Genomic DNA, 18,665 nt, shown 5'->3' on the forward strand with positions numbered 1-18,665 from the left:
AATGATTTCATGGTGTAGTCAAAATGCATCTTTTACACACCAATGGAAGTCGGTGCCAATTAAGGCTTATGACTACATCTTTCAGTACCAAATACAGCCACAGAATAGCATTTCTAAACACCATTTCTACACAGAGCTCTGAACAGACAGTTACATAGGCAGAGAAAAGATTTGTGACTTTATAAATTTATAATAAAAGGTGGCATAGTGGTTAGCGCTGCTGCCTCACAGCACTAGGAGCCCAGGTTCGATTCCAGCCTTGGGTGACTACGTGGAGTTTGCACATTCTTCCCTTGTCTATGTGGTTTCCTCCCACAGTCCAAAGATATGCAGGTTAGGTTGATTGGCCATGCTAAATTGCCCCTTAATGTCCCAACTTATATAGGTTAGGTGGATTAGCAGGGTAAACACATGGTGTTACGCAGACTCGATTGGCCAAATGACCTTTTCCTGCACTGTAGGGATTCTATGATTCACATCCACTGACTTTTTAAAATAGAATTTGAGTCCTGGGTATGACAGCCATTGGACGCCTACTTTTTCAGTTTGGGAATATGGACTGAGGGCAGATGTCTCCAAGGGACCATGAACCGGAGAGAATTTGGGCTTCCTCACTCCAGAATCCAAACACTGAAATACCAGTGAGTCTTGCTGAAGGTGGTAAAAAAGGACATTCAGTTATCAACTGCTTAAAAGTAATATCAAGATTAGTCAATAATTAGTTTGCCAGTGCACTGCAAATATTTTTAGTGTAACAAGATCCACTATATTAAACTTGACGAGGCAAAAAAAAAACAACTTGCGTTTGCGACTTTAGCAGAAAAACCATGACGGGGTAAGTTTGTGTGGTTGCCTTTTGGTACCTCATTTGAGCCATCCTTTAATGCGCAAACCTGGGTTTTGCTCCCTGAAGGGTATCTGATCCTGCTGTTAAACGTTCACAAACTTCCAACAGCACCCACTGAATAGCAAATCAAGATCAAGAACATTGGCTGATTTCTTCTTCCTACTCCTCCCCCCACCCTGGGCCTCACTGGCCCCAAAAAACAGACCCCAATCGAGGCCTGAGTGGGAGATCAGGTAACTGAGCACACACCAGGAATGGACTCAGGGGGCTTTCTGGGCCTGGGCAACTTGCTACTACAACAGGCTATATCTTTACACATTAGGCCACAGGGCCTCAATTCGTATTTAAAGCTCATCAACAGACACAACCAAGGCATGAGCATTAGAAACATAAGCATTTGCGTTTACCCTGAATGACATTTCCACATTCTCTCCTCCCCATATTTCCATCTGGTTGTCGTATGTTCCAATCAGTTCAAAGTAAGCTTTGGAGATCGCAAAGAGGCCACCGGCAAACGTGGGAGTCCTGAAAATAAACTAAACATCAACTCTATTGGCCGGAGAGAGATTGCATACTTTCATTTTGTGCCAAATTGAAACTCACCCACATGACCAGTGAGAGACAACTCTCTTTAGACATAAGACCCACAATATTTTACTGTTTTCAAATGGCTGATGAATTTGCTACACAAGGTAAAATTTATCACATTTATTGAGCAAAGAGAGACTTGGGTGGCCATCAAATGCCTCAATATATATCTGCTGCCTATCGTGTGACTGGATTTTGTGTTATTTGTTCTGGGCAACAATGGCAAGGCCACATTTATTTCCTATCTCCAGTTGCTCAGGAAGTGATGGAGGACCCTGACCACGGAACTGCTGCAGTCCTCGTACCTGATCGTGGTCCCACAGCAGATACAGTAATAGAAGCATATTAAATAGGTGCATAGGCCATTCAGCCCTTTGAGCCTGCACCACCATTCAGTATGATCATGCACTCAGTATCCCACTCCCACTTTCTCTCCATACTCCCTCGATCCCTTTAGCCACAAGGGCCATGTCCCGCTCCCTCTTGAATATCTCTAACAAACTGGCCACAACAACTTTGTGGTAGAGAATTCCACAGGTTCACAACTGAGTGAAGAAGTTCTTCCTCATCTCAGTCCTGAAATGGCTTATCCCTTATTCTTGGGCTGTGACCCCTAGTTCTGCACTTCCAACATTCTTCCTGCATCTAGCCTGTCCAGTCCCATCAGGATTTCGTATGTTTCTATGAGATCCCCTCTCATTCTTCTAAATTCCAGTGAGTAAAAGCCCAGTTGATCCAGTCTCTCTTCATATGTCAGTCCTGCCATTGTTAACGTAAGCCTACTTGTGACGAATTAACTTTTTAATACTGGGTGGAACAAGTCATGTAATGCAGAAAGCTGAACTGAAATTCAAGCCAGAAGCGAGATTTGACAGATCCTAGTGGATGCTAATCTCCCATGTTAGTCTATGGGCAAGGATTGTAGTAAATAGGATTGGGAATATCAGGCTGACATGATAATGGATCGCTTTCTAACACTAGAGTCCTGCCATTCCAGGAATCAGTCTGGTGAACTTTGCTGGACTCCCTCAATATCTAGAATGTCCTTCTTCAGACCAGGAGACCAAAACTGCACACAGTACTCAAGGTGTGGCTACACCAAGGCCCTGTATAACTGCAGCAACATTCTCAGAATTCCCACTGGTACAATAAATTATGTTCTTAGCTACAAGTATGAAACCAGTACATTACCTTAAGGGACCCACTGAGATGAGTGGCATGAGGACAAGACGGGGTCATATCCAGGATCTTAAACATCTAAAACACCCTGCTATGTCCCTGTAGTAGTGTTGACAGTTCAAAGCAAGTGTCCCTATTAACTTAAAATACTTTCCCACCAGCTGACTTCTGAAGCAGTACTAGGATGATACAAGAATTTCCATTTCTCAAGAGTGGAATTCTTCAGACCGTAACTGGAGCCAGATGATATACCTGAGCCGTTTCAACATGGTTAGAAACAGGAGCGAGAGCATTTCAAGACAGTTCCAAACATAAAATAAACCTCCTCAGTTGTTTAACCATTTTAAACAGAGGCAGTCTCAAGACAGCCCCCATTATAAGAACATAAGAGCATAAGAAATAGGAGCAGGAGTAGGCCATCTAGCCCTTCGAGCCTGCCCCGCCATTCAATTAGATCATGGCTGATCTGTCGTGGCTCAGTTCCACATTCCCACCCTCTCCCCATAACCCTTAATCCCCTCTCTTATCTATTCAGTGATGCTGCATTCAAATTCCAGGTAAAAATCTTTATATTTGAATAGGACAAATGGACATAAAATGAGAGAGACTATTTTCTGTTACCCCAGGGTAGGCTTTGTGAAACTAAAATCAATGACATTTGCTCCACTGTTACACATGGACCTGAGTTTTCAAAAACATAGGATGAAAATAATGATATTCAGCCCGTATCAGTGTTTCAACTGAGTAAACTCAGGCTGACCTCATCCTTGAGCACTATCTTTTCTCCAAGTTTTCACTGTTAGTGGACTCACACCACATCTCAACTTTTATTCCACTGATCTAGATTTGGTTTTGAAATTGTGTTTTGTCTCAAAAAGTGAAAGTGATCCTGTTCCTCATTGCAGCGACTTTCTCAAGCACTCGAGTCAGGTACTGTATAGATCAGAATTCTCTTCATCTTAACTGTACACTTCATCTCTAATGTTAGAAAGCGATCCATTATCACATCAGCCTGATATTCCCAATCCTATTTACTACAATCCTCGCCTATAGACGAACGTGGGAGATTAGCATCCACTGGGATTTGTCAAATCTCACTTCTGGCTTGGATTTCAGTTCAGCTTTCTGCATTACATGACTTGTTCCACCCAGTATTAAAAAGTTAATTCGTCACAAGTAGGCTTACATTAACACTACAATAAAGCTACAACAAAATTCCCCTAGTCACCACGCTCCAGCGCCTGTTCAGGTCAATGCACCCAACCAGCACGTCTTTCAATTGTGGGAGGAAACCCACACAGACATGGAGAGAATGTGCAGACTCCGCACAGAGTGAGCCAAGGCAGGAATTGAACCCGGGTCCCTGGTACTATGAGGCAGCAGTGCTAACCACTGTGCCACCATGTCACCCCAGATCCAGACAGGTGTCTGAAAGCAAGCTGAAGTCATAGATCACATGGAAGGGATCAAAACAATCTTGCAATAGGCACATTATTAGATGTTTGGTGATTCATGAGGCGAATTTTCCCATTTCCCCCCACCACAGGAATCATAGCTGGCGAGGGATGAACCGTGGAAAGGTTTGTTGACCTTGGACAGGATTTTCCGGTTTGGGGGCGAGTACGGCCAGAAAATCCCGCCCCATGTCTGGGATACACCAGTGAGCCAATGGATTTCTTCACTTTGACTCTAAATTCAAAGCTGGACTGCAGACACATACTGCATGGCATTTTGACCGGACTTCAGATTCAGAAACTTGGGTTTAATGACCACTAATTGCTGCAATTACCAGCCGTCTGGATTTTCAAACGGAACAAAAGTCGTCATGATTAAAGAACTCCAATGAACAAAAGCCTTTTGCGTCATGCTGCTTTCAGAGAGGAAATGATGTTGGGTCTGATTCGCTGCAGTGCAATGTATGATGCCATTAGCAGACATTTGTGCTCGCCATCCATGCCACTTTAGACTTGATGCCATGATTTGCTTAACAAATCAGTCTACAGCATGGCAAGGCCAGTGATGCATCAGGGACCTTATGCCTGCTACAGTCATAGCTTGTCCCACAAATGAACTGCATGGCACTATCAAAAGCAGCATGCAGACACCAACTCGTACAGAGGCAAGGCAATGGGAGATTAAACAAGCTGGAACTTCTGAAATCAAGTTCAAAATGTTTATTTCTCAGCTTTTATAAAAAGTTTTTACAAATCTTGTGTCTGCTTTCATTTTTTTCCCCCCTAGAAATGTCACAGGAAGATGATTGCAAAACTTTTGTCCCTTAAGCATCCATCCGTCTTGCCTTTCCCTGCTAAATAATTAATAAGAACATAAGAACATAAGAAATAGGAGCAGGAGTAGGCCATCTAGCCCTTCGAGCCTGCCCCGCCATTCAATAAGATCATGGCTGATCTGTTGTGGCTCAGTTCCACTTTCCCGCCCTCTCCCCATAACCCTTAATCCCCTCTCTTATCAAGAACCCATCAACCCGCGTCTTAAAAATATTTAGCGAGGCAGCCTCCACCACTTCAACGGGCAGAGAATTCCAGAGATTCACCACCCTTTCAGTGAAGAAGTTCCTCCTCAACTCCGTTCTAAACCGCCTCCCCTTTATCTTGAGGCTGTGCCCCCTAGTCCTACTGTCTTTTTTGAGCGGGAAGAGTCTCTCCACCTCTATCCTATCCATCCCATTCATCATCTTATACGTCTCAATGAGATCTCCCCTCATTCTTCTAAACTCTAACGAGTACAAGCCTAGTTTATTCAGCCTCTCCTCATAGCTCAATCCCCTCAACTCCGGTATCAGCCTAGTAAACCTCCTCTGCACTCCCTCCAGGGCCAAAATATCCTTGCGCAGGTGCGGCGCCCAAAACTGCACACAGTACTCCAGCTGCGGCCTCACCAATGCCCTATACAGCTGCAGCAAGACCTCCCTACTTTTATATTCGGAAAAAGACAAAAGGTGCCATGACAGCTTCCCCGATTTGGAGATAATGTTCAGGATCTTCAGTTGGACATCGCCATTAGTACATCGACAGGAAGGATCAACTCTCGCTCAGTGAATGGGACGCCAAGACAGGGGATGAAGATGGTGTCCAAATCAAACACCCCATCAAAGCAAAGCAATCATAAAATAGACAGGACCAGTATTGATGTTTGACTGTTGGCATCACCAGTGCATTTGGTAAAACACCACTTAGTCATTCGATCAGATTGGTCTGGTTGCTTAATGGGGCAAGTTGGTTGCACTGATAGCCCCTGCACCCGGAGGAAGCCAGCAGTCCTGTGGAAATTGATCAATCTCTTTGCCGTGATGGAATATTTTGTATTTAAGTGAAGTGGGGTGCCCCGTGGAGAAGGGCATCAGTCACCTGTTGAATGCAGCTCCTTCGCTGATATTACAGGGGGTCTCCAGAGTCACACCAAAAGGAGGAAGATCTGTAGAAATTGAGGGCTGTTATCACCTTTGTTGCCACTGACAAGACACTGTGGGAACTGGACTGTGTTTCAGGCTTTATTTTCCTGGTGAAACATTACCTGTGTACACACAGCTTCTTCAGCAGTGCCTGAATTGGCATTTGTTCCTTGTACACTTTCCTGGGCTGTGGACAGGAGTGACAAAAATGGTTCAAGTGATGGGGCCTCAAGTGCTTTACCCCTACATCGCTGCGGAACGTTGGAATGTTTAGTCGCTAGGCCATTGCAATACTTCCTCCTTCCAAACGTATAAGAAAGAGAGGGAACTCTGCAACTAATTGCCATTAAATTAGTAACAAGTGGAAGGCAATAGCAAACCACCACTGACAAAAGCTGCCAAGAAAATGGTTCAGAATTAAACCAACAGACAATAAGCCAAAGACCTGCCTTTGGGTAGAGCACATATGATGGTGAGACACTGCTGGGACTCTGGATGGCAAAACTGGCAAGAAAAGATCACTAAAATGGAGAATTATAAAAAGGAAACACAAATGAACAACTTTGACTGTTGGTGCAAGGCTCCACAGCTTTAACAGTCCCTCTGTTAGCCTCCCAGGCCAAGTCATGCAAGGGCCATAAACCACATCAATTCCAGGTTATTCACTTACATCACACAATAATTAGCAATTGCCCCCGATTGCAGTGATAGGTTGAGCGATAAGGCAAGCTTTTAGCAGCTTCGGCAAGGCTTTTGCTGGAGGAGTGGTGCAAATATCCCAAATTATGGTGCACTGCAATTCATGGCATGTTTCACTTATTCCATTACTTCTTGGCACTTTTATATAATATTGCAGGCCGTTAATGCGTCATTTCTATGGTGCAATTTTCTGCCAAACTTCTACCTACAGTGAAAATCTTCAGTTAACTAAATAATTTTAAAAAGTTATCCCTGTAAACAAAAACTTGGGGCAAAACACTATCAATACAATACCACTGTTGGTTGGCCTTGCAAACAAGAGAAGTGAGAGGAAACAAACACCCCTTGAGCCTTATAGCATAGCAGGTTATGTGCAATGCCAGTATTAAGGCTTCTAATAAATTGGACAGCCATTATAGCCAACCGTGCCGTAGATATCATAAGGCCTCACTAATCTACTTGTTTCTTTGCTGGATCATTTAGTTTCCTGCTGATCATTCTCTCCCCATACCTCACACCACCCCCCGCCCCCCCTCCCCATCTCACCTTTGACCTTCGCAACCAGGACACACTCCAACCATGAGGCACACTTCCTGCTACAAGAATTAGTTTCATAGAATCCCTGCAATGCAAAAGGAGATCATTCGACCCATCAAGGCTGCACTGACCACAACCCCACCCAGACGCTATCCCTGTAACCCCACTCATTTACTCTGCTAATCCCTCTGACACTAAGGGACAATATTTTAGCACGGCTAATCAACCTAACCCACATATCTTTGGAGTGCTGACCATTCCAGCTCATTATTTTAGCATTGGTTAGTCTTTTTGGCCAGTCCAGTAGCCTCCTTGCAGATTCTACTCCAAAACCATCCACCTTCTGTTATGGCGCCTCCAGCTATAGTGTTCAATTGGAATCAAACTAAAAAATCCACCGTATGGAGAAGCCATTCTTTTTGGATTATATACAATTACAAATAAAGACAGTTGTTGCATAAGTAAGAGGAAAAATAGGTTATACACAAAAATATTAATTACAATATTTAATATGAGTAAGAGGTGTAAGGGTGTAATTTTACCCTAGCAACATCACACTTGTACTTCTTCAGTACAGTAATGATTCTGATAATTATAGTCTGTAACCTATGGGTGGGAAGAAGTGTCAATACTCCATCCATTTTGTTAGGAACTATGAAAAACTTAGAGGTTAACCATCAAGCAAGCTTCAACCACAAGCCCACTACAGGGTCAAATTCTTGGCTACATCAACTGTCACATTGAAATGCCCTTAGGGTACTGTAAATTATATGGAATTTACAAGATGCTAGGAGATTTATGACTTTCCCCACTTATTTTTTTGCCAATGTTTCCCATTTTGCTTTTTGGAAGGCCTGGGCTATGGTTTGATGTGTCGAGGTGACTCCCACACCACCAAAAAGACAGTCCTTATACACGACCTTGTCCGCAGTTGGGATTCTCCAGTCCCTCTGCAGTGACTAGAGTTTTGGTTCTCACTGGTGCTGGAGCAAAGAAGACTGGAGAATTCTAGCCATAAACTCAAAACACCATCCTTATGATATTACACCATCAGGTGGCACAGTTGCAAGTGGTTAGCACTGCTGCCTCAGTGCCAGGGACCTGGGTTCAATTCCAACCTTGGGTGACTGTGTGCAGAGTCTGCGCATTCTCTCAGTGTCTGCATGGGTATCCTCCAGGTGCTCTGGTTTCCTCCCAAAGTTCAAAGTTGCATGGGTTAGGTGGATTGGCCATGCTAATTTGCCCCTTAGTGTTCCAAAATGTGTAGGTTAGGGTGATAAGCAGGGTAAATACTGAGGTTACAGGGATAGGATCTGGGTAAGAGGCTCTATCAAAGAGTTGATGTAGAATTGATGGCCCAATGGGCTCCTTCCATACTGTAGGGATTCTATATTTCAAGCAAGAGCCAATTCCCTTTTTCTCTCCTGTACACCCCCCCCCCCCCCCCGGCAAAAAGACTTACTGAGATTTTGAGGTCTCTAGTGCTCAGCTATTGACTGCCTCAAGCTGGCTGTGCTATTTTGAAGGGGGAAAAAAAAGCTCCTAAAAGATGATGGCTGGAATTCTCTAATTCCATTGCAGTAAATGGAATTTTCCATTCAAATTCCATATTCTCGCTGGAAGCAGTGGCGGGGCAAAGGAGTTGGGAGAATTCTGGCCGATATATTTGCAATCTGTAATAAGTGTGGATAATGGTTGATGCAACACAGATCATTCATAAAATTCAGTTGATGCTTGCTAGAGCCACGGTGGTTGGATAATTCCTCAGCACTGAGTAGAATGAGATCTGCAGCCCGATATTTGTTTGAGCTTTGAGAATACAGTTGAGGGTTGTTTAAAATAAATAACTATCAGGAAAGGGGATTTTTGTTATTGGGTGTAACAATAAGACATTGACTCCACTGAGCTAGCCTCTGAAGTGTAGCTTTGTGTCTAACTGAAACATTCCCACGCATGACCCATTTTTTATATGGATGTTAAAAGTAAAGTTTATTTATTAGTCAGAAGTAAGGCTTACATTAACACTGCAATGAAGTTACTGTGAAATGACCCTAGCCGCTGCACCTAACCAGCACGTCTTTCGGGCTGTGGAAGGAAACTGGAGCACCCAGAGGAAATCCACGCAGACATGGGGAGAACGTGCAAACTCCAGACAGTGACCCAAGCCGGGAATAGAACCCGGGTCCCTGGCGCTGAGAGGCAGCAGTGCTAAGCACTGTGCTACCGTGCCACCCACGTTTTTGTTTTGCATGTCCACTCGTGCCATTCTTTGGGCTCAAGATGTCTAAAGGCATCAACGGACTCTCAGTGGTACAGTGGGTTAGCACAGACCCCAACCTGGGTTCTATTACTAAGAACATAAGAAATAGGAGGAGTAGGCCATCTAGCCCTTCGAGCCTGCCCCGCCATTCAATAAGATCATGGGTGATCTGTCGTGTCTCAGTTCCACATTCCCGCTTTCTCCCCATAACCCTTAATCCCCTCGCTTATCAAAAACCTATCAACCCGTGTCTTAAATATATTTAGCGAGGCAGCCTCCACCACTTCAACGGGCAGAGAATTCCAGAGATTCACCACCCTTTGAGTGAAGAAGTTCCTCCTCAACTCCGTTCTAAACTGCCCCCCCCCCCTTATCTTGAGGCTGTGCCCTCTAGTCCTACTGTCCTTTGAGCGGGAAGAACGTCTCCAACTCTACCCTATCCATCCCATTCATCATCTTGTATGTCTCAATGAGATCTCCCCTCATCCTTCTAAACTCTAACGAGTACAAGCCTAGTTTATTCAGCCTCTCCTCATAGCTCAACCCCCTCAACTCCGGTATCAGCCTAGGTGATACCGGAGCCACTGATGGGAGAACATCTTTTTAAAAGTATTGTTCCTTAGATGTTGGCAACACTGCCAAGACAGCTTTATTGCCCAGCTGCACTGGCCTGAAGGCATTAAGAGTCAGCCAAAATGCCATGAATATGGAAGGCAGGTTACTGTCCATTCATGAAGCAGTTTTACTTCTCCCTACCCAGTCAAAGAAAACAGCAATGCAGTGACATGTTCTCGTACCAAGTCACAAATAACCAGATTCACTGAATTCAACTTCATGATTGCAAGAATCCTACGAGCAAAAATGTCCCCTCATGATCCATTCTTTGGACTCAAGATTGCCAGAGTGGGATTGCAAACCATTGGGTCAATCTCATGATTTCACTACACAGTTGGGTGGACTACAACTGACCCAATGTTTCACTTAGGTAGTCAGTCCTTGAACGTCCATTCCATTTCTCAGCCACAGTATTGTGGAGCATAAATTCAATAAAATCAACAAACAAACAAGACACTCACTTGATGGGATAGGTCTCATCTTTTCTTCTTTCTATCTCATGAGACGGAATGGCCTCCCAGCCAAATGACAAACTCCAGTCAAAGTTACCCCGATTGTGCTGCCTTCCATACCGGACAGGTTTGGATACCTCAAAGGTATCGAGGTTGATGGTAGTGATGTCAGGGCTTACCACAGCAGTGTAATTTTCAGCTATTCTTCCCAGCAAAGGTTCCAACCAGCCATTGAAGCACTCACCTAAGTATTAGATAAATTAGAAAAAGATGGCTTTTGCTAAAATGTGGACAAAAAGCAAAAAAAGGAATTTCCCCTTCCCCTATTATTTCTCTTCCAAAAGGCTGTGGTTTGGCTTGTCCAATAAGCCAAACCATAGACAGGTACATCAGCAGAAACAAGCAGTTTGCTCCAACCAGCCTATTTTACCATTTCTGTTAAATGCAGGAACATTTTGCTCCATAACTCTAATCTCCTGCTTTTCCTCCAAATCTGCCACTAAACGTACTTCCTGGGTAGCATTACAGTTCCCTTTTAAATGCTTAATTAGCATCTGCCCTCCTCAGGGAGGCAGTTCCACATTTTTACTACCCTGCATCTTCAATTCTTCAACCCTGGGTGACCTGATCAGTGTTCAGCTTGACCATCCCCTTCACTGAGAGATTGCTGCACCAGACAATTCCTTATTCAATTGCCATCATATTCTGCTGTTTGTCCTATAACCCACATTGCTACCAATGCCCCAGATCTCAAGACAGAAGAAAGAGACCTGGCTTGCTTCATTTCCTGTTGAGTGTGAAATGAATTAACTCAGTCATTTAAAACAAAATAAGTACAAACATTCACTTTTTTCAAAAAAAAGAGTAAACTCCCTCGAGGCTTAGTAGGTAAATGCATTGTTTGCTCTGCTGCTGAGCAGTACACAGCAGAAAGGTACCCCGTTCTTATTCTCATCTATGCTCCAGCTACTAAATGGAGCACACAATTATCATTTATATAGATGATCTGGAGGAAGGAACCGAGTGTATGGTGTCGAAATTTGCTGATGACACCAAGATTGGTGGAACGGCAAATTGCGCGGAGGGTGTGGAGAGTCTGCAGAAGGATCTAAGATAGGCTGGGCGAATGGGCCAGGAAATGGCAACTGGAATTTAATGTTAGCAAGTGCCAGGTGGTTCACTTTGGTAGGAATAATGGTAGGAAGGACTATTACTTACGTGGCGAAAAACTGCAGCAGGCGACGGTGCAGAGGGACCTCGGGGTCCTTGTGCATGAGTCGCAAAAACCCAGCCTGCAGGTGCAGCAGGTGGTCAGGAAGGCTAATGGGATGCTGGCCTTCATAGCGAGAGGGATTGCATGTAAAAGTAGGGAGGCCTCGCTGCGACTGTATAGGGCATTGGTGAGGCCGCAGCTGGAGTACTGTGTGCAGTTTTGGTCGCCATACTTACGCAAGGATATTTTGGCCTTGGAGGGAGTGCAGAGGAGGTTTACTAGGCTGATACCGGAGTTGAGGGGGTTGAGCTATGAGGAGAGGCTGAATAAACTAGGCTTGTACTCGTTAGAGTTTAGAAGAATGAGGGGAGATCTCATTGAGACATATAAGATGATGAATGGGATGGATAGGATAGAGGTGGAGAGACTCTTCCAGCTCAGAAAGGACAGTAGGACTAGGGGGCACAGCCTCAAGATAAAGGGGGAGCGGTTTAGAACGGAGTTGAGGAGGAACTTCTTCACTCAAAGGGTGGTGAATCTCTGGAATTCTCTGCCCGTTGAGGTGGTGGAGGCTGCCTCGCTAAATATTTTTAAGACGCGGGTTGATGGGTTTTTGATAAGCGAGGGGATTAAGGGTTATGGGGAGAGAGCGGGAATGTGGAACTGAAACACGACAGATCAGCCATGATCTTGTTGAATGGTGGGGCAGGCTCGAAGGGCTAGATGGCCTACTCCTGCTCCTATTTCTTATGTTCTTATGTTATATAATTGGTCTCAGTATTCCTAGATCAGGCAGGCTCCCCTTTGTGATTACTAGCTGCTGGAAAGCCCAGAGCAGGGAGATCTGGTGAAACTAGGGACCACACCCTAAGTGATGCAACACATGGACAAACAGCCTGTTTATATGTCTTTTTCAAAGCTGACTTCTTGGGGGAGGTGGTATTGGGAGAGTTACCACTAATCATGGAACTATATTCCAGTACAACTAACCACCTTTAGGTCAAAGGGAGAGAAAAGACTTGCAGTAGAGTAGAGTAACAGGACAGAAGCTAGTTGCAGCAAGTACATGTCTAGAATGAGTTAGAGAAAACAACTATGTTTCACTGGAGAGAAATAAAACACAAACTGAATTTCTCCACAAGACAGTAGCATGTGGTTCAGGGATTTGAATAACCAATAGAAATTTAAAAAGGAGGTTCCAAATACTATATTGATGTACGTATAGGTCACAACCCAAAGTAATCTTGGGGTTCAGCCAGTTACTTTTAAACCTCAAGGTAATGTACGTGCGTTGATTCAGTAATCAGTCACTCCTGTTAACAAGTGCTCATCTGTCCAGCTTTAAATAAATAGCAGCTGGTATTTTGAACCAATTTAGAATTCAATCTCTATTTAAGCAACAGAACAGGTAATTTTAGAATGAACTAAATTTAACTGGAATCCAGTTACATTTTATCCTATTTTGAAAAGCTTTCTCACCTTCTTTAGGCCTTCCAAGTGGCACAAACCAATCCCTGACTAGCAAGGGAGACAGGTAACCTACTCCCAGGCCTTGGTGAATCTGTTCTCCCTGAAAGATTTTTTCTTACATCTACTCAATTCATCCCTCCTCTCAGAGATTAGGAACGTACTTCAAGTTGAAGATTGGGACTGACACCTTACCACACAATTCAACTCGGCTTTTGGGGAAAAGTCTCATCAGCACTGCTGATGTTTGTCTTTCACAACCTCAAGATGCCCCAAGGCACTTCACAAAAGTTTTTGAACTTATTGCCTTATCCTGATAGGCCAAGAGTGTTGGTTTTCTGAAATCTATTACTTGCCACTTCACTCACCAATTCTGCTAAGAAAGCCCTCAACTCTTACTACTTGGCTGCTGGGGACTGATGCCAGTAATTACAAGGATCTATTTGGCATTAGTTCATTTCCAAATGCAGAATGGCCTTCATATAAAACTGATTCCAGGTCGAATGTGCCCACAACATACCATCTTCCTTGGCCTCCTTGCAATTCTCCATTTGCTGTTGCTTTGTGTGCCATTTACAGTTGCCCTGGCACACAGCTCATCTTCCTGACCTCCGGAGTGTTCTTATTTTAAATAAACTGTTGACCATGCTGCTTCTACTTAACATTGGCGGTCAGATTCACTTTCCAGCTTTTTTGCTTTGCTTTCAAAGCAAGGATGTGTGGATTAGATGCATTGGCTATGCTAAATTGCCCCTTGGCATCCCAGGATGAGTAGATTAGAGGGATTAGATGGGCAAATATGTGGGGTTTGAGGATAGGGCCTAGGTTAGATTGTTGTTGTTGCAGGCTCGATGGGCCTCCTTCTGCACTGTTGGGTTTTGATGATTTTATTCAAACTCTTATTATGTGGAAATCTCTCTCTCATCTCAAACTCTATTCTTCTTTGCCTCATGTTCTGTTTAGCCCAATGATGGCTGGAAGATTCATTTAGCTTCGAGAATCATGTGATAAGGGAAAGAGGTGGATTAGCTTAGAATGGCCTTTCTTCAATAACACTTCTGTCAACCCCTGACCTAGGGCCAGGATCTCCAGACCTGCTGCAGTGAACAGGGATTTGACCAAGCACCAAATACTCCATTTATGCTGTCAAGGGTGGGGCATAAAAAGATGGAAAATTCCAGCCCTAATCTGTTAATATGCAAGTTGAATTTGACTCAGTTGGTGGCACTTTCAGTTCAGAGTCAGAAGGTGCTGGATTCAAATCCCATTCCACGTTTCACAAAAGAACCCTGGTCATTTATCTCATTGCTGTTTGCAGGACCTTGCTCCATGAAAATGTAAAAGTTTTAAAGTTTATTTATTAGTCACAAGTAGGCTTACATTAACACTGCAATGAAGTTACTGTGAAAATCCCCTAGTCACCACACACTGATACCTGTTCGGGTACACTGAGGGAGAATTTAGCACGGCCAATCCACCTAACCAGCACATCCTCCAGACTGTGGAAGAAAACCGGAGCACCTGGAGGAAACTCACGCAGACACGGGGAGAGCGTGCAGACTCCATACAGACAGTGACCCAAACCGGGAATCAAACCCAGGTCCCTGGTACTGTGCCACCATGTTTGGCTGCTACATCTGCCTACAATGCAAACAGTGACTACACTTCAAACAGTTTTCATTAGCTGTGAAGCATCGGGTAATCCTGTGGATGTGAATGGGACAGTCTAATAGCTTTTTTTTTAAAATCAATTGGATTCAGTTGCAAAAGGACAGTTCTTGTTTTAAAGAATGGCATCATTTTTAGCCACAAGACAATTTCTAAAGGGTTTACATTCATTTTCTACAGGCAGAATACTTGCTTAAATATAATTGCACAATTGCCCATTTGATACATGGGAGAAATGTGAATATACTTACAGTGAGCATCAAGAAAGGTCAGCACTTCTCCAGTGGCCACACTAGCCCCCAGTAGTCTTGCAGTTATCAATCCTGTCCTCTCCACTTGGCGGATAACCTTCACTATTCGGAACTGCTTTACATATTCGTCCAATTGTTCTTTTAAATAGTCTGGCAAAAATCAGAATCCAATACATTTCAATAATTTAAAACTATTCAAAATTTAGTTCACGACATTGCTTGGCATCACAATTAAAAAGAGTGGCTAGCAGATGGTTTACTTTGCCACTTTTTGATTGCAGATACTTCAATTTGCAATGGCGATCAAGGAGGCGTCAATTGTCTTTATAAACCATAAAGAAGCAATGTGCCACAGCGACATGATATGAATTTATTCCCACGTACGTTTTGCCAGTTCTATCAATGGCCCAGTGAGTCCAGGCATCACCCACTGCAGTGCAGAGTCTTCAATCTATGCCTCCTGGCTATTGACTCCTTTACCAATGGAAGGAAAATCCCGCTCCAAATCACAGCACAAAAATCCTTATTGGAAAAGTATGTTTATACTAACACAGAGAGAACAGACTCAAGGGTGATGTTAATCGCAGTTCAATAGCTCATGAACACTGATCACCTGACCTCAAAAGGTGGGCATCAGGCAAGATATCAGCGAGAATTGAGAGCCTGATAACTGTAGTCCAATAATAGTCAACACTTTCAGAAAATGGGGTTAGTAGTAGTGGAAACTTTGTTGTCCAAAGGCGTGCTGGTTAGGGTGCATTGGCCGTGCAAAATTCTCCCTTTGTGTACCTGAATAGGCGTTGGAATGTAGTGACTAGGGGATTTTAACAGCAAAGTTAATGTAAGCCTACTTGTGACTAATAAACAAACTTTACTTGGTAGCCTTAAAATGAAAGTATGAAAATGTGACAAAAGTGCAATCTAGTCAAGTAAATTTATACAAAAGTTACCAGAGGCCTGTCCAACAATCAAGCTGCCTTAGAAATAATAGCAAAAAAAAAAGAGTCTCAACTTGAAACGTGCAATTGGACTAACGGAGCATACAAGCAGATATAGTTTACAGCTCCCTCTGTAACAATTTGTGTGAGAAAGCAGTTCTATAAATCAATAAAACTGCCTATTTAACTGTTTAGGATTCAGTCACAAGATTTGAAAGCTAATGGAAAGTTACCTTTTATATCACTGCTGCAGTCAGGCAGGGCACATTTAAAATAAATCTCAAAACGAACGAGGCAGGGAGGTTAGGCGAATCTTTTTTAAAGATGCAATGGGTTGACACCACATAGGATCCTCTACAATAAACATGGCACAAGCAGAGCCCATTCTAGCTTTTAAAAGGAAGGGCAGCATGGTGGTTAGTACTGCTGCCTCAGAATGCCAGGGACCCAGGTTCTTCCAAGATGGTACTGAAACGATGCAACTTCTTGCAAGCTGTGCCCAGCATACCTTCTAATTCTATTTTTTACTCCCGTTCTATGCTTCTAAAGTGTCATTCTAACTCTTCTAAACTCTCTAACAATGCTTTAATGCAATTTCTTACAGATTTGGCACTTCCCTGCTGTTGTCAGACTTTTGAATGGACTTACCTTGCATTAAGTTGATCTTTCTCCACACCCTAGCTATGACTGTAACACTACATTTTGCACCCTCTCATTTTCTTCTCTATGAATGGTATGTTTTGATTGTATAGCATGCAAGAAACAAAACTTTTCACTGCATGTTAATACATGTGACAATAATAAACCAAGTCAAATCAATTCTGGCTTTGTGTCACCGTCTGTGCAGAGTTTGCATGTTCTCCCTGGGTGCTCTGGTTTCCTCCCACAGTCCAAAGATGTGTAGGTTAGGGGGATTGGCCATGTTAAATTGCCCCTTAGTGTCCAAAGACGTGTAAATTAGGGGGATTAGCCATGGTAAGTGTGTGGCATTATGGGGAAAGGGCAGGGTAGAGGGTTTGGGGTTAGACACTCTGTCAGAGTCAGTGCAGACACGATGGGCTGAATGGCCTCCTTCTGCATTGTAGGGATTCTATGAAAAGTAGATAAATACTTGAAGCATTGGGGAAAGGAACAAAATTACTAAGAGCACAAACTTACCCATCATTCACACCACACTCCTGCTGCAACAAGGTCAGAGAATTTGGTGGCCAACCAAATCTTTTCACTGTGGCAGAGTGGGAAAATCCTGCCGATGTGAACGGTGGCAAGATTCCAGTCTGAATCTTTCAGGGAGCATGCATAAGAAGCCAAATGGCTTCTTTCTGTTACCTGTAGCTGCCCTGGGACCATTTGTTAGGAGTATAGAGGGATCTTTATTTGATGAAACCCATGCTGTAGCTGGAAGTGTTAATCTAGATTCTGGTTGCTCAAAACTGAAAATATTCCATTCCCCAACACAAATATCCCTTTGACTAAAAAAAAAATTCACTGCCTGCAGTTCATGACGCATAAACCCGAGGTTTAAAATACAACTGCCACAAGAACCTTGTAAACTAACCCCCACCCTCCTCCATCACCTGATAGGAAGTAGGGTACATTCACACAATGAACTCATCCTGCGCAACAGGTTTGAACCGACCACGGGACTTGCATTACTATCTTTGTAACTAAAAGACAAAACTGGTATGATGTTACATTATTTCAACAAGTAAACAGAAAAGCAGCTGGGCTGGGGGAGGAGCTGGCGATCAGTGGGATGTTAACAAACCAATAGCAATCACTTCCCCAATTCACTCCAAAGATCAAAGGGCAGCAAACGAGCCAGCCAGACTCCAGTTTCATCCAACTCTGAACAGAAATGGAAATGTGGCTTTTACTGCTTCAACTGTGAAGTCACTTGAGCTTTTCTGGCTGCCTACAATATTTGCATAACGGCTAAGGATGAGAGAGACAGTACATTGGAGATCCAAGCGTAGAGGTGGACGAAGGGGAGCAGGAAAGGTTCAGCTTTTCATCCCTCATCTGTGTAATGTCTGTTCCCCGTCCACTGCTAATGGAATGCACAGCCCATGGCACTCTGGCCTGTTCTGAGCCGAGGTGACACACGACACACGACACACAGCACACCATCACTCTCCAGTGTACCTTTCAAATATTTTACATACACTCTTAAAATTCATCTCAAAATTTGCATATAAACATTGCAACATTCACACCAGAGTGGGGAAGTTTGTATCGGGAAGGAGGAAGTGGTCAGTTCATGGTGTGGGGGATATCATAGAATCCCTACACAGTGTTGCGGGAGGCCATTTGGCCCATCAAGTCCGCACTGACTCTCCAGAGTACCTTACCCAGGCCTATCCCCGAAACCCCACATATTTACCCACTAATTCTCTGAACCTATATATCTTGGGATACCAAGGGGCAACTTAGCATGGCCAATCCACCTAACCTGCACATCTTTGGACTGAGGGGGGAAACTGGAACACCTGGAGGAAACCCACGCAGACACAGGGAGAACACGCAGACTCTGCACACA

The 18,665-nt window shown here is 43.7% G+C and overlaps 1 protein-coding gene across 3 annotated transcripts in view; it reads right to left on the reverse strand.

Annotated features, from left to right (window-relative positions):
* LOC145361859 (polypeptide N-acetylgalactosaminyltransferase 6-like) overlaps positions 1–18,665 on the reverse strand; it is a 78,557-nt gene that overhangs the window by 16,674 nt on the left and 43,218 nt on the right. For all 3 annotated transcript variants that reach the window (XM_080217843.1, XM_080217844.1, XM_080217842.1), the window contains exons 4-6: positions 15,189–15,338; positions 10,599–10,833; positions 1,255–1,372 (exon numbers count right to left, since the gene is read on the reverse strand). In XM_080217843.1, the coding sequence (XP_080073969.1) occupies positions 1,255–1,372; positions 10,599–10,833; positions 15,189–15,338 (503 nt within the window). The remainder of the gene's footprint in view (positions 1–1,254; positions 1,373–10,598; positions 10,834–15,188; positions 15,339–18,665) is intronic.

The sequence above is a fragment of the Carcharhinus amblyrhynchos genome, chromosome X (assembly GCF_965287045.1).
Source record: "Carcharhinus amblyrhynchos chromosome X, sCarAmb.v2.hapA, whole genome shotgun sequence".
Lineage (NCBI taxonomy): Eukaryota > Metazoa > Chordata > Chondrichthyes > Carcharhiniformes > Carcharhinidae > Carcharhinus > Carcharhinus amblyrhynchos.